Source organism: Puccinia triticina, chromosome 13A, assembly GCF_026914185.1.
Source record: "Puccinia triticina chromosome 13A, complete sequence".
Taxonomy (NCBI): domain Eukaryota; kingdom Fungi; phylum Basidiomycota; class Pucciniomycetes; order Pucciniales; family Pucciniaceae; genus Puccinia; species Puccinia triticina.
In genome coordinates, this window is record NC_070570.1 from 4,861,303 (window position 1) to 4,876,487 (window position 15,185).

A 15,185-nucleotide genomic window follows, 5' to 3' on the forward strand; every position below is an offset into this window, starting at 1 on the left:
TGCGGTTGGCGGAGGGCTGGGAAGGCACGACAAAGCCAAAGAGAAATATTGCTTGGGTGGAGACCGTCGCGATTCGAGTCGGACTATGCATGCTCCAGAAACTGGGTGTCCGAGAAGGGAAAACATTCATAGTATGGACAGACAATACCACAACAGAGGCTGCTATCCGAAACAGAAGATCAAACGATCCGCATGTGAACGAAGAATGGAAGGCCATACAAAAACTCCTAGTAGATCTACAGGTCGACATCATCGGCAAAAGAGTAGTTTCAGCCCAAAACAAAGCAGACAACCTCTCAAGAGGAGACAGCTCGGGTCTAGAGGCACGGGACCGAGTTCTTTTGATGTTGCCGTTAGATTTAGACTCTTTCTTCTGGCAGTATTAATAACCCAACTGAGACCAATTGTGTCGATACGTGTAGCGTGTAAACATTTGTTTTAGATAAGACTCAGAAATGAAGCAGGTGTCAGAACTTGTAGGCAGGACGCAATTTATGTCGCCGAAGTTGAGGGGGAGGAGTTTTCAAAGAACCCTCCCACCGACCCATTACCACCGCACCCGTAAACCTACCACTAGCCATGGAGGTAGAGAAAATCTCTGATTTCACCTCAAACGGGACTACAAAACTCACGCCTTCCGAACAGGAGTTGCACTACCTTAAGGGGTACGCTTGGAATACACTGAAAGGGTACAATGCGGCAGTGAAGAAACTCAAGAAATGTCTTGCCCAAAAATACCCGCACGGTTTCGAGCTCCCCCTCACGGAAGACGACATCGAGACGTTCTGTTGTTGGGCTGGACGAGACGCGGATAAACCAGAGAGTCAGGATGTAGCGTCTACCACACTAGTGAAATACCTCTCGGGTTTGAAAGCTTGGCACCTATACCACAAGAAACCGTACCCCAACACATGGGAGGGAAGAATTGAAGTCTTCCTGAAGTCATCAGCAAAGGCGGACGCCGTCACACCAAACAAACCACGGAAAGAGGCGATCCACTTACACCAGATGGTCTTCTTAGCGGAAGAATTGATTTGCGGCACAGCGGAGGAACAAGCAGTTTTAGACCTAGCACTTGTAGCTTTCTGGGGCATGGCACGCTTAGCCGAACTCACGTACGACAAAGGAGAAGGAACGTTAAAGAAATCCTTAAAACTACTCACCTCGGATGTATCAAGGGAGGACCCAGAGCAAACCATCCTAACACTCCGTAGCGCGAAGACATGCAAACCAGGAGAGACTCAATTGATCAAACTGCCAAGCCTGCCGAACGCACTATGCCCAGTACTAGCGGTCAAACGACGTTTAGATGAGGCACGCAACGGAGAGACCTCGCTTTTTGGCTACAACGTCGAAGGGACACGCCGTCATTTAACCAGATCAGCGGTAATCTCGATCCTCACAAGAATCTGGGAGAGAGGAGGATATCATAAACTCTCAGGGCACTCCTTCAGAGTCGGAGGAGCGTCTTTACGGATGGCGATGGGAATCAACGTCAAAGAGATACAATCACTCGGGCGTTGGAAATCAGATTGCTACAAATTGTACATAAGACAGTACACGCCAACCCAGATCAAAGACACCCTCACACTGTTGTCAGACCTACAGGAGAAGTGGGAGAATGGAAGTTAAAGCACACAACTCAGTCAAAGACCGTAAGGTTTGGGGTATCGAGCAAGGCTCAGGCTTCTGGTCATCGCCAGAGTTGATGGGTCTAGCACCGATCCCCCAAGAGCGTGCTCCTTTTTCTTCTGCTCCGGGGGGTTTTTCACCCCTCTCGAGCCACCGAGACACAGAGTAGGATCTGGAGAGTCGTCGGAAGCTCGAGAGACTTGAAAGCCCCCTGACCCACACACGGCCGGCTTGGAACCCCCCCAAAGGGGTTCAGGCCGGCCTAGGGGAGCGCGGTAGCAAACTCACCGCGTCTCCCTGAACCTGTAAAAAAGAAGAGTGAGAAAAGAGTGGGAACCCCTCTCCAGCATTCAAGCAAAGAGAGGCCCCCACGATACCACCACAACCAAGGCCCTTGAGGGGCCTACGTTGCGGTAGGTACGTAGAATGGAAGGCCGAGACTTGCTGCTCGAGATGCTCCAATGGGACCGCCCCAGTGTTGAAGGCCATCAACTACGATATTGCCAAGATTTGTTTTGCGTACATACATGGTTGCTCCAGACCACCGAAAGTGGCTGCTAACCATGAGTTTTCACGCGGTACTTGATGGAGATCTCGGTTTTTGATTACCGGGTCCTAGCCAGTCGATCTGGCTTGCCATGAAACTGCTCGGCCGGGTACCCTGGGACGCCAATCTGCGCCACTACTCCGGCTACGACCAGGCCGAAATCCTGCCAACTGCCCAGTTCATGCTCGACTACATCCTCCGCTCCGGGTGCAAGAACCTCGGCATGGGCTTGGACCCCAACTTTGTCATCCAGGCCAGCTACGAAGGCGGCAACGAACACGCCAACCTGTTCAAGAAATATGCCACCCGCAAAGTCAGTCTCGTTGGTTTTTTACCCTTCCCAGTCCAACTCTGATGCGGTGTTTGTGCGGATACAGTTTTTCCGAGTGAGCGAGATCGTCCGTGATTGGGCTGTGGACCGATACACCTTCGAGACCCCGACGGGCTACGAATGTGACAAGCTCGAGGAATGGAGCAGCTCGTCCAAGACGGCCAAGAAGCGGGCCACCACCGCCGGCGCCCAACGTGCCGCCCGCCGCGTCCAGGACTTCTTCGACAACGAGGACGACATCGACCTCGAGCAGGATGACGACGCTGAGCTCGAGGACGAGGATCTCGATGACGACGTCCCTCGCGGATTGTATCACGATAGATCATGATGACCCTGACCTTTCCGACGAGCTCGAGGACGACGACTACTGATGCCCCCGTCCCCTTATTTAATGATTCTCACTTCCTTTTCTTCCACTTGCCTCCACACACTCTCATCACCCATCGTCGCTCTGCCGTCCTCACCCCCTCACCCTCATAGTATTCTTATATATATTCTTGAAGTACCGCTTCTTTTTTTGGGCGTCTTTTCTAGTCTTACTCTCGAAGTAGTACCGTTTCGTCGAGCCTATGCGTGTTCCGCCCTTCCCCCACCCTCCTACCATTTCATTATTCATTTAGATTCATTTCTACTGATGACGAAGTACACATATATATGTGTATTAGTGTGACGTGTGTGCTGTGATGTGTTTCCATGTTTGCCAACTTTGAAACCCCTGCTCGGAGCAGGTTGTCCCAAGCCATCATCAAACTGAGTTTGTCAGATATGCAGCCCAGAACCCAAAATTGCTGAACATGTCCAACCAACAACTACTCGGACCAGGTTTTAGGATCAGTCAATTTGTGCAGAGGTTACATTGTATCATTTTTACAGCATTGGCAACCATCAGTCCAGACCCTATCTGATACTGCATAGCCTATGTGATTTGGTTGCATGCATTGTACCAACCTTGATCATAAAAGTGAATCCCCTTTTGTGCACTTTTCTCACTAAGGCCTAATACTGCTTCCCCAAAATCCTCCAAAACTAGTAGTAAAAGCTGTATTTTGTGACGGGGTGAGGAGTTTCATTCTTGCATACATGGCACCAAGCTTTATCATGAAGGTGAATTATATGTATGTACTTCCCTCACCAAGGTCCATTACTGCTTCTCCAATACCCCCCAAAACTAGCAGCAAAAGCTGTATTTTGTGATGGGCTGAGGAATTTCATAGACTCAAAGGGATATGCCTTATGTCAAACAGTGGAGTATCACCACTGGAAGACTTCATGCAAAGTGCAAAGTCTACTTCCAGCCTTCAATGTGGGGATTGAGGAAATGGTATGTGGACTTCCCTTTCGAAATAGCCCTCACCCCAGCACAACCACCTTTGTACATCAAGGATTAAAGAAATCAATAATATTTAGTCCTGCCTGTCCCTGATTCACTTCTGACAGCCTTTACATACATTTGGCTCATCTTGTTGTTTCACCTTTATTTGATGTGGATGTTTCATTCAAAATACATGGCTGGCACCACAGTTGCTACAAACAACATCATGCAGACCCTCATCATTTCAGAAAAAAAAAACAAGTATTGATACTTCCTGGCCCAGACCCCCTCCAATGAGGCTTCCTCATGGATGTGACTTTGTTTTGTTTCATTTTATTGTTTCAACTCATTGTTTGTGTATAACTAAACCTTTAACTTCCTCACATGTTTCCTTCCTGATCTTTCATTCCATTCTCATCTCCTTTCCAGTTCAACTCTGCAAATTCTTCCTTGATTCTGAATATCATCTGAAGCAAATTTAGCCTCCTTTTGTGGCATTAGCCCAATATTTCTGCTCCCTTCCTGTCTATTCCAAAGTAAAAAAAATAAAAAATAAAAAATAAATAGTAAATAACACACATAACTCTCTGGCCTGTATTAGCTCAACTACTGCTTCATTTTCTAACCTCATTATACCATGAAGATCCTTTCAGTCCTTCAAAATAAAGGATTGTGGATATTTTCCCTTTGCAAATTAATCCAATGCATGGAATTGGAAGGTAATTTTCTGTAATCTTCTGCTGTTCCTCTACACAAAAACTGATGTTGCTTTACACATCTGATAACTATTCCAGATTTTCCTGGATTAACTACAATTGGTTCTGATAAAATAGGCAGCAATAAAAGTCTCATGGCTGGAAGCAATTCAGTATCCGGAACCTTAGAACAAGGCAAAAATATCAAAACAGATTCATTTTCCAGTGATTTTAATGAAATCAAAGATGATGATGAAAACCAAGAAAGTATGGATTCTGAAGCAACCAGTAGCAGTTTATCCAGGCCTTTCAGAACTACCCCTTCATTTTTTGAGTCCACTGAAGAAGAGAAGAGAATTGCTGATGGCTTGAAGCCTATCAGGCACTTTTCTAAACAATTCAGTGAAATCAAAATTGGTAAGCTTTAAGTTTGTAATACACCTTGTTGGAGATTTAATGAACTAACAAGACCTCTTTGTTACTATCCCAAAAAAATGCCAAACATTAAACTTTTAATTTAACCATCTTTCAAAGATCAAGAGAGGTCAATTAAAAATGACTATGACTTCATTCAAAAAATCATGAAAAAGTGGCATTCTGATTTCAATAAAACCAAAGCTATTATTTTGGTGAAGAGAATTCCATGGCATAGCCAAAAGCAAGTATCAGAAACTTATGAGCTTCTTCTAGATTTCATTGAATCAATTCCACCAAAAAACATTTTTGGTAGATACAATTGCTTTGATGTGCGATCTGGTGAAATCTCTTATGAAAATGCTGTCAATAGATTGAGCCCATTCCAGATAGCTGCTATCTACAAAGAATTTGCAAGCAAGAAAATTTACACACCCACAAACCTGCCACATATAAAAAAGTCACGCCGTGATATGAAAATTACCTTAGATCAACTCCAGAGTTTTTTGGCTGGTTACATGAAGAAGTTACTCAGCTTCAAAGGAGTCTGGATTCCTTGTGATGGTTGCACTAAAATTGATATAAAGAATGAGGGAAAAAGGAGAGACTTTGAACTCAAAAGAATAATAATTCATGTGATTGATTACATGCTCAAGTACAAAATAATCAAAGGAAATCATTTCAATAAACACTTTGAGAATAAAGAAACACTTGATATATGTGCAACAACAATGGTGATGAACTACATAATACAACATGGAAATCTTTTCATCTCTGACATTGATAAATGGTATCAATATCCTAGCAGCAAATTAATGCCTGCAATTGGTGAATTTTCAGATTTCAGGATTTTCACAGATGGTGAGTCAGGATGAGGAATTGATGATGGCCTTATTCCAAAATTATTTCCTCTGAGTCTGACTGATTTGAACTTCATTTTTATTATTTTTTGAAATCAAAATACTTGCACAGTTTTGAGCAAAAAGGGGCAGATGATGTTTTCACATCGCTCTCTTGCAACATCAATCTCTCACATATATCTTGATTTACACAATCTTTCTGAAATTGAAGAGCATTTAAAATATTTCAGTCATTGGCATATTGTTGAAGTACTGCAAGATCTCCAAAAAGGCAGGATAGAAAAGGAAAATTCATTGATCCAAGGCCTGGACAAAGCCTACCAAAAACTAATCATGTTATTTCTGTCTGAAGATATGTCACATGTGGAACAACTTGGACAGGGAGCAAGAGTTTTGGCATATTTTATGCTGCAGTTTCTCCATGAAAACATTGGCAATGGGAAGGAAATCTTTGAAATCCAGAATGAACAAATAAAAAATGAATTGCAAAATAAATTGAAATCTTCAGCCTCAATTTTTGAATTCTTGGCAGAAACAAACAACATCTCAACTTATATGAAATCTTACTTCTTACATGACATTTACTTGAACAAGCCAGATTATTGGACTTTGAAATCGGAACCTAAAGCTAGATATAGACATGCAGAAAAGGTTCTTCCATGTATTGAAGAATATGCTGAGAACCTGAAAAGAAAATATCACGGGACTATTTCTGAAAGTATGGATCACGCACATTATTTCTTTTTGAACCGGGTCATTAAAGACTCCACAGAACATTATCAAAAAATATTGCAGGAAGCTAAAAAGGAATTCCTTCCAAGTTGGTTAAGAAATCAATCCACATGATTTTCATTCTTGAATATTTGTCTTGGTCTTCTCCACTCATCTCCAAAAAGAATACTATTTGATCCTAGGAATCATCAGATTATGGAAATATGATAAACAAATGTAATATGATGGGAAATTAAATTCTCTACTATTTCCAGTTCTTGATTTTTTTTTCTTGCAGGGCCAGTTATTGCATCACCTGAAATTTTTCAGCCTTTTAGTGAATTGTTAAGTCAACAATTTTTTAGTTGGTTCACAACATCATTCTTATACATACATGTATGTTTGGTTATGGTGTCTCTATTTTGGTTTCTGGAATCAATTGTCTCTTGGTGGATAAAAAAGTGCCATTGTTTATTTTGGGTTATGGTTTCTTTATTTTGGGTTATGGTTTCTTTATTTTGGATTATGGTTTCTTTATTTTGGGTTATGGTTTCTTTATTCTGAGTTCTGGAATAAAGTGTCTGTTGATGCACAAAAAAGTTTCCTTGTTTGTGACGCGTGATGAAGAGCCCCAAAAAGTAGATTCCCCACACAAATCTAAAATTTTTGGGTCTCAATCAACATCTATGAGGGTCTCAGATTGGATGGGAGATCATTCATTGTGGTACATAACCCTCTTTCTCTCTTGATCTTGGTTGATGAGTTTGGATGCTCCCAAGACTTCAGCAAGCATGTAATACCATGAGTTTATCTGCCTCTTAGTGACATGTTTATGCAGTCTTGTCACCTTATTTTTTTGGGAGTTAGTCCACAGCCTCATTCTAGATATGTTTGGCTATTGTTTCTTTCCCTTGGGTCCTGGAATAAATCGTCTGTTTATGCGCAAAAAATGCCCCTTTTGTTGAATTGTAGCGGTGTGGCAGCCCTTTTGCTCTGTCATTGTGGGATGAAAGTCCAATGTGTTCCGCTTGATGCGTAGGATCCGCAACAAACCGGTCTAACCCTAGCTGGGTTCCTACCTAACTTAACTAAGTCCCACCCTCCTACAGGTGGAGTGGTAAAACACTGGTTTAGGATTTGAGTGTGGATGAGTGTTGGGTGACTTGTGAGTTCTGGGTGAGGAACTGGGGAGCAGGCCACTGGGGGTGGAGAGAGCTCCTTTTATAGACAAAAGTGGAGCCCCAAAGGGGCTTGTGGGTTAGGGTTTCAGCTAATCTAGACAACAGGGTGAGGGATTTTAGCTGGTGGGAGTAGATACAAATGATGTCATAACCCCTCAGGGGTGCATGAATGGTGTCAGAATATACCACAGAACATTCTAAATATGCCAGGGGTGCATACATGATGTCAGAATATACAAAAGAACATTCTAAAGCATGCATGAGGTGACAGTAGACTGCATGAGCTGTCATACAGGGGGAATTAGTGTATACACAAAGTCTGAGGCTGCAGAAACAGTGTAAATGATGTCATACTATGTATATAAATGAGTGTATTTAGCTACTATGTAATGAGTGTAGCCTGACAGGGAGATTTATGTTTGTATCCTGTGATATTTATAAGTTTACTACTGTGAAACTTGGGTTGAAGCAGGTGACAGCTGGGTTACTGGGGCTGGCCGTGTGATAGGTGTCCATGAGGTGTAACTTCCACACTAGAGGGGGTCCAGGGGTGCTTCCAGTTGTGACTAGGGGTGAAATTGGCCGTAGAATCCATTTTTGGGGTCCATTTGATGTTATCTTGAGGCTTAGTATGAGTAATTATGTGGCATAGAAAAAACTTTTTATTTTTCCACTTTTCCGTCTACCACAGCGCATGAATTCCTGAATAGTGGGAGGGGGGCAAGGCGCAAGGACAGGTGAGAGAAAGCGGAGAGAGGAGCACTTGGCGGGCAGGGTTAACATACCCTCTCGTTGCCGTGGTAATTGAACCGGCGGATCTGTTCCGCCTTGCTTGGGGCCGGTGGGCGCGGCCCCAGGCCGGGCTCCCCCACGTCCAATAAGGAACTGCAAGGAGGACATTATAATGACGGCCCGCTCCGTCTCAGTCATCTGCAATGGGTGTGGGGGAAGAGGTGCGTCACATCAGCGACGCCAGAAAGGATGGTGGAGCACCCGCTCCATTACTCACCAACTCGAGGGCCGCAACTTTGGCCTGCGGAAGGACTGGGACGCCAATACACTACAAGCATGGATGAATTTGGGAAGGCATATATTGATCAAATTATATTGATCTTTTTTTTTTTCAAAATTTCTCTTGAATTTGTTTCCTTCCTGCAACATCATAACCCTTCTGTCATCTCTATTTCTCTTGATTTCCTCCTTTCTCACTTTTCAACCATAGCAAAAGCTTCATTTTGTTGCCAGATCAAATAGGTCATTTTTACATACTCAAATGAATTATTCCTGAGAAAAAATAGTCTGTTAAGTTAGGCAGGGAGGGGGAGGGGGGAGGAGGAATGGGGAGGCATGAATTATTGTTGCATGAACCTTGCAGAAGTGTTGAAATATACTTTCAAAAAAAACAAAAAAACAATCAGTCTCAATATATCATGCTACATCAATTTTGTTCAAATTTAATGGCTTGTATATATGACTCATCATATCCAATATTGTAAATTTCTACTAGGCCTGAGATTGATTTAATGTTTGTACCAGATTTGAGTAAGGTGTCTTTTGCTTCTGTTGTTCAATCAAAGACTAATGGGAGGTGTTTCCCCAATATAATCAATGGGTAAACTGATTTTATCTCAGAATCTGAGGGTCAACATTTTTTGAATCTAAAGAGATTGATTGAGTATGGTTGGTTTGAAACTATCCCCTAAAATTATCAGGCAGTGTTTTTTGTGCTTCTGCCACTGTGTCTCAACCAGGGCTAAGATTTATTTCATGATATTGGTACTGTGAGGATCAGCAATATCTGAACAATAATCTGAGAAATTTTTGGTCCATGAAAGTCCCAAAATGTTGCAGTTACATTCTGATCAGTGTGAAATATTGCCTAATTGGTTGGTTTTGTTGTGTTTCTGAAACTATATCTCAACTAGCAATGGGGATGAATTCATGATATTAGTACCATCATGATGAGAAAAGTTGAAAGATTAATTTAGGAAGGCTTTTTGCCAATGAAAATCTCCCAATGTAGCAGCCCCATTTAATCAGTCACAAACTATTGCCTCATTTTTTGTGTTTCTGCCATTATATCTCAACCAGGAATGTTGATTATTCCATGATATTGGTACCAGAATGTTCATCCATTTGCAAAGAGTATTTTGGTGTAGCTTTCATGGATTAAAATCCCAAAACCGAGCGGCTAAAGTCTGATTAGTTTCAAAATATTGCCTAATTGGGTATTTTTTGGTGTTTCTGCCACTGTATCTCAACCCGCAATGGGCATGATTTCATGATATTGATACCATTATGATAAGATATTTTGAGAGATTAATTTGGATCAGCTATTGCCCATGAAAAATCAAAAATGTGGCAGCTACAGTCTCATGGGTCTCAAAATATCACCAAATTGGGGTTTTCTTTGTGTTTCTGCCACTATATCTCAACCGGTAATGTTGATTATTTCATGATATTGGTACCAGAATATTCATTCATTTCCAAAGATTATTTTGGTATATCTTTAATGTATGGAAATGCCCAAAAGGAGCTGCTATAGTCTGATTAGTCTAAAAATATTGCCAAATTGGGTATTTTTTGGTGTTTCTGCCACTTTATCTCAACCCAAAATGTGGATGATTTCATGATATTGATACCATTGTAACAAGCAATGTTGAGAGAGTAATTTGGGTCAGCTCTTGACCATGAAAATCCAAAAATGTGGCAGCTACAGTCTCATGAGTCTCAAAATATCACCAAATTGGGTTTTTCTTTCTGTTTCTGCCACTATATCTCAACCAGGAATGGTGATTATTTCATGATATTGGGACCAGAATATTCATCCATTTCCAAAGATTATTTTGGTATAGCTTTCATGTATGGAAATGCCCAAAAGGAGCTGCTATAGTCTGATTAGTCTCAAAATATTGCCTAATTGCTTTTGCATTTTGATCTTGACCATTGCCCGTTTCAAGGTAAAAGCGGCCGCAGTTAGAAATTGCTGGATTGAAGGGGTGTCCGTCGCAAGAAATGTGGCCATGTTTTCAAACACAGTGTAGCCTAGTATGTAGCACTGCCACTCGAGCTCGCCGGCCTGTTCCGCGGTAGACATGATGCGGCATATATTGAAGATCTGGGTATCCTCAAGGGCTTTGATCGCAGCCTTCTTGAAAGCCTGGATGGACCAGTTCGAGGAGGCTGCTAACGGTGGTATTCCGTCGTCTTCAACGCGCACGTAAGTGTTTTGCTCTAACTCAATCTGGGATTTGTCAAGCCATTGCTTTCGGACCCAGACGGAGTAAGTGAGGTGGATCGTGGAGGAGACGGAGTCGCATGCGGCTATGGGGTCTGTTCCGTAACCTGTGGCGCCGGTTTCAAAAGTTTCAGGGAGATCTTGCGAGTCGGGGATGACCACATCAGAGGCCAGCTTGGTCCGTGAATCCATAGTGGTTCCGGTAGAAGGACTTGCCAATAATCTTCAGTGCTGTCCCCCGGGGAGCTTAACAAAGCCCGCGAGCCCCGCCTCTCCCCGGGGATAAAAGCTGCCCGCGCCGCCGCGTGGACGGGGGCCTGGTTCGGGACCCCGCATTGCCGCGGGGGACTGTCACCCGCAGAGGAGAGCCTCTCCAAGTTAAGCTGAACATTAAATCGGGTTTGACCCGATAAGCACCCAGCATCACGCCTACGAATCAGCAGATGTTACCCGGATTCAGGTAAGTATGACCTTCCGTCAGGTTTCCCTCGGTACCGTTAGTCCCCTGTGCTCAAAGGCTCACACAGGCGCCCCCGTTATCAGTCCAGCGAGCTCCTCGACGCACATGTCCAGTCCGGATCCGCCCCCGCCTCGTGCTACTGGGCCAGCCGCTTGCAGCAAGAGGAGTAGGCAGTCAACTGAGGGGTCACCCACATTCGCGTCCCCTACAGCCCCATCCGCCTGCCAAACGCAACCGAGATGCCGAGCCCGACGAGAAGCTCTCGCACCACGACAGTGACTCCGATTGGTCTCCTGTTCCGGTGCAGTACGCACACTATCACCCGAGCCAACCACGAGCAAACCAGGCCCCCCGAATACTGGAGCCCAATGGCAAACTGGGTTCATAAGGGTGTCTTTCCCTGTCACCTACTCGATCTGGTTATCAACCCCTCGCGCGACCGACCAGACCCGCGGGCCCCGCCGAGACCGTGAAGTGTCTGCCTGGACCCACGTCAGCGAATCCGGCCCAGGTGGCATGCGCAGAATCCCACCACGGCCCACCTTCCGAATCGAGGGCCAGGTTGCGGCATGCACATGGGACACTTTTCGTCAAAAGGTCATCAAACGTGTCCGAGAATTCTGGCCAGTACACGCTGCAGAGCTCCGATGTTGCCATGAATCCGATGAACTAGTATGGCAGCTCATCAAGACCGAATGCGATCCAGCCCCCAGAATGCAGTTTGCGACAATTGCAAACACACAGACCCTGCTCGCGTGTCTCACGGAAATCTCCCAGGCCGGCGTGCGTGTAGAATACGAGCTCCACATCAGCACGGACGAACCCCCAGAGAGGAAGAAAAAGGTACGCGCCCCTTTGTATTCTCATATTATTGCTAGACTTGCTCACTGACGTCTAACCGACTTGACCCGTCCCCCATACACCAGACGATTAGAGATGGGCGCTTCGCATCCGGGTACCCGCGCGTGTTCGGATACCCGCGCGTGTTCGGATACCCGCGGCCAATTTTAGCCATTTCCTGGCATCCGCATCCGACAGCGGGTACCCGCGTGCCTGGGCGGATACCCGCGCGGGTATCTTCGGATACCCGCCCCTCAAAACGTGCTTACCGGTTGACTGCTGCATGTGTCAGTCAACCGGGAGGCACTTCTCCCTGCCGACTATTCCATATGGCTGTTGACCGGGAGGGACGCCTCCCGGTCGACTGCTCAATATATGACTGTCAACTGGGAGGGATTCCTCCCGGTTGACTGGTGTGTATAGTCGTCGACCGGGAGGAATTCCTCCCGGGCGACTGGTATGTCTAGTTGTCAACCGGGAGGGATTTCTCCTGGTGGACTGCTTGATACATATGCCTGTTGACTGGGAAGGACTCATCCCAGTTGACAACTAGACATACCTGTTGACTGGGAGGTATTCCTCCCGGTTGACTGGTGTGTATAGTCATCAACCAAGAGGTATTCCTCCCGGTTGACTGGTATGTCTAGTTGTCAACCGGGAGGGATTTCTCCCGGTTGACTGCTCAATACATATGCCTGTCGACCGGGAAGGACTCATCCCGGTCGACTACTTTATGTTGCTGTTGACCGGGAGCAACTCCCCCCGATTGACAGCAACATAGAACGGCTTTATGGCTGCCGACCGCCGCAGCTCCCACACCCTAGGGAGAGCGGATACCCGCTGGATTCTGCCGGAATCTCAGACATCCGCATCCGCTGGCGGGTACCCAAGGGCCTCCAGCGGATAGCGGATACCCGCAACGGGTTTCGTGCGCCCATCTCTACAGACGATTGCCAGCGCGTCATTGGCTCTGTCAGCCTTAGAGATACATCAAGTATCCAAAAGACTGCAATAACTTAGTAAATAATAATAATTAGTGAATTATTATTGCAGAATCAGATTCCTCATCATAAATTAAGGGGGGTCACCCACTCAAAGTACCCCCTTATTCCTATTCCTTCATGTACTAATTGTATAAATAAGAATTGGCCCCAGAAAGCGCCCAAAAATAGTATTACATACAAAAATTTAGTAAAACAAACAATGTACATAAAAATAAACTGTTGTACATTCATGAGTAATATTACTCGTGTAAAAATACCCCTTGAAAGTATTATGTAGACTTCTACTGAAGCTCTTTCACATGACAATTGGTTATAAATATGTCATGTGACAGAGTCAGGGAAATTAGTCTATTATAATACAAATAGTTTGCCCACAGCCAAGCTCTGTTCACAGCTACACCTCAGGATACTCCCATAGGGAGAAAAGGACTTAGTGTTTACACCCACTGAAGTCCCCTCTATAAATAGAGGCCTATTTGGCCCTCAGGAAAAGATCCCCCAGACCATTCACCGCCCATAAACTGTAAGTTTGCCGTGAATATTCTCTCTTGCTACATTTGTAGCCACTTTTCCTTATAAACCATCCCCAGCACGTAAAATCCACTGGATTAAACCCTTTAAATCATCAAAAATCCCTTATTAGCATATTTGAAGCTTTATCCTTATAAGTAGTTGCCGTAAGACCACCACCTCTGTCAAGCAGCCAATCAGTTTAAGCGCCTACCACCTACTTTTACGCCAAATTAATTCCCTGTAATTAATAATTACATAATTAATTCCTCCTCTGTTACAGAGTGTTAAAACCCTTGTAGTGGCCATATTAGACACGTAAAAAGTTTGGTAACTTAAATTACCAGTGTTTATATCAGTACAGTTGTAGTACTAGGGCCTAAAACCCTTATTTTGACGGGTTTTCTGCCCTAAGTTTCATAAACAGAGCTGTCAGGCTCCTGCCAAAGCCGCTAATACCCCCGTCGCGCCTCGGGGGACCACCGCAATGGCCCCCAGCACTTCCGTTGTGGTAGACGGAAAAGTGAAAAATCAAAAGTTTTTTCTCATACATATATTTACTCACCCTTGGCCTCAAGATACCACCAAATGGACCTCAGAAATGGATTCTACGGCCAATTTTACCCTTAGTCACCACTGGAAGTGTCACTGGAACCCCGCTGGATTGGAAGTTACACCCTCTTGGACCCTCATGGACACGGCCAGCCCCAGTCATCAACCTGTCACAACCCTCAAGTCACCTTTCCCAGGTATACACATACTCAGACCCAGCCAAACACATACTCTTTTCTATCCCTCTTATCTCCACTGCTTATGCAGGGGACCAACCCCATTTCTTCTGTATTTGATATTTCCCCGCTTTGTTTATGCACTCCTTGCATCAGTATGACATCATCTTTCATTTCTCACCCCACTTTCTGCCTGTATTTAGTATCTTCTGACACCACTTGTACGCAGCCCACCAGCTAAAATCCCTCATCCAGGGTACTCCTTGGAGCTAAAATCCCTCACATTTGTCTATATAAGGAGCTCTCTCCCCCAGTTGTTTTTCCCTCAGTTCAGTACCCACCAGTTGTACAGATATCACCCATTAGCCATTATCATCACCCTTACACTTTTATAACATACCCTATCATCCCTCTTATCTGCAATAACCACTGAGCTCACTCTCATATTCTCATACTCTCATATCACTGGTTGCATATCACGCACCTGTCACAAGTTACCTGGTTCTTGGTTCAACTCCCGACTGAGACATATACCCTTCTCAGCCCAGACACTCCTCTCAACTTCTTATATCACCCTCTTGAGGACCTGTGTTCAACCCCCACCGGAAACATCAAGTCAACTTTCACCCTTTCCGTCATCATAAACCCTCTCAACTCTCACATACCTGTCATTGAACAACTTCATCTGGAACTAGACCAGACCTATCACTTGATTAAAACTT

The 15,185-nt window shown here is 44.6% G+C and overlaps 3 protein-coding genes across 3 annotated transcripts; 2 read left to right on the forward strand and 1 right to left on the reverse strand.

Annotated features, from left to right (window-relative positions):
- Positions 1-2,270: 2,270 nt before the first annotated feature.
- On the forward strand, positions 2,271-2,990 carry PtA15_13A452 (uncharacterized protein; the record flags this gene model as incomplete). Its single annotated transcript, XM_053162651.1, has 3 exons — positions 2,271-2,492; positions 2,557-2,718; positions 2,832-2,990. The coding sequence occupies 3 exons, from the start codon at positions 2,271-2,273 to the stop codon at positions 2,988-2,990; spliced, it is 543 nt and encodes a 180-aa protein (XP_053026606.1).
- A 5,469-nt stretch (positions 2,991-8,459) lies between these two features.
- On the reverse strand, positions 8,460-11,113 carry PtA15_13A453 (uncharacterized protein; the record flags this gene model as incomplete). The annotated part of the gene is made up of 2 exons (XM_053162652.1): positions 8,460-8,568; positions 10,614-11,113. The coding sequence occupies 2 exons, from the start codon at positions 11,111-11,113 to the stop codon at positions 8,460-8,462; spliced, it is 609 nt and encodes a 202-aa protein (XP_053026607.1).
- Positions 11,114-11,364: 251 nt separating this feature from the next.
- PtA15_13A454 (uncharacterized protein) lies at positions 11,365-12,272 on the forward strand (the record flags this gene model as incomplete). Its single annotated transcript, XM_053162653.1, has 3 exons — positions 11,365-11,381; positions 11,439-11,687; positions 11,771-12,272. The coding sequence occupies 3 exons, from the start codon at positions 11,365-11,367 to the stop codon at positions 12,270-12,272; spliced, it is 768 nt and encodes a 255-aa protein (XP_053026608.1).
- Between the last annotated feature and the right edge of the window lie 2,913 nt (positions 12,273-15,185).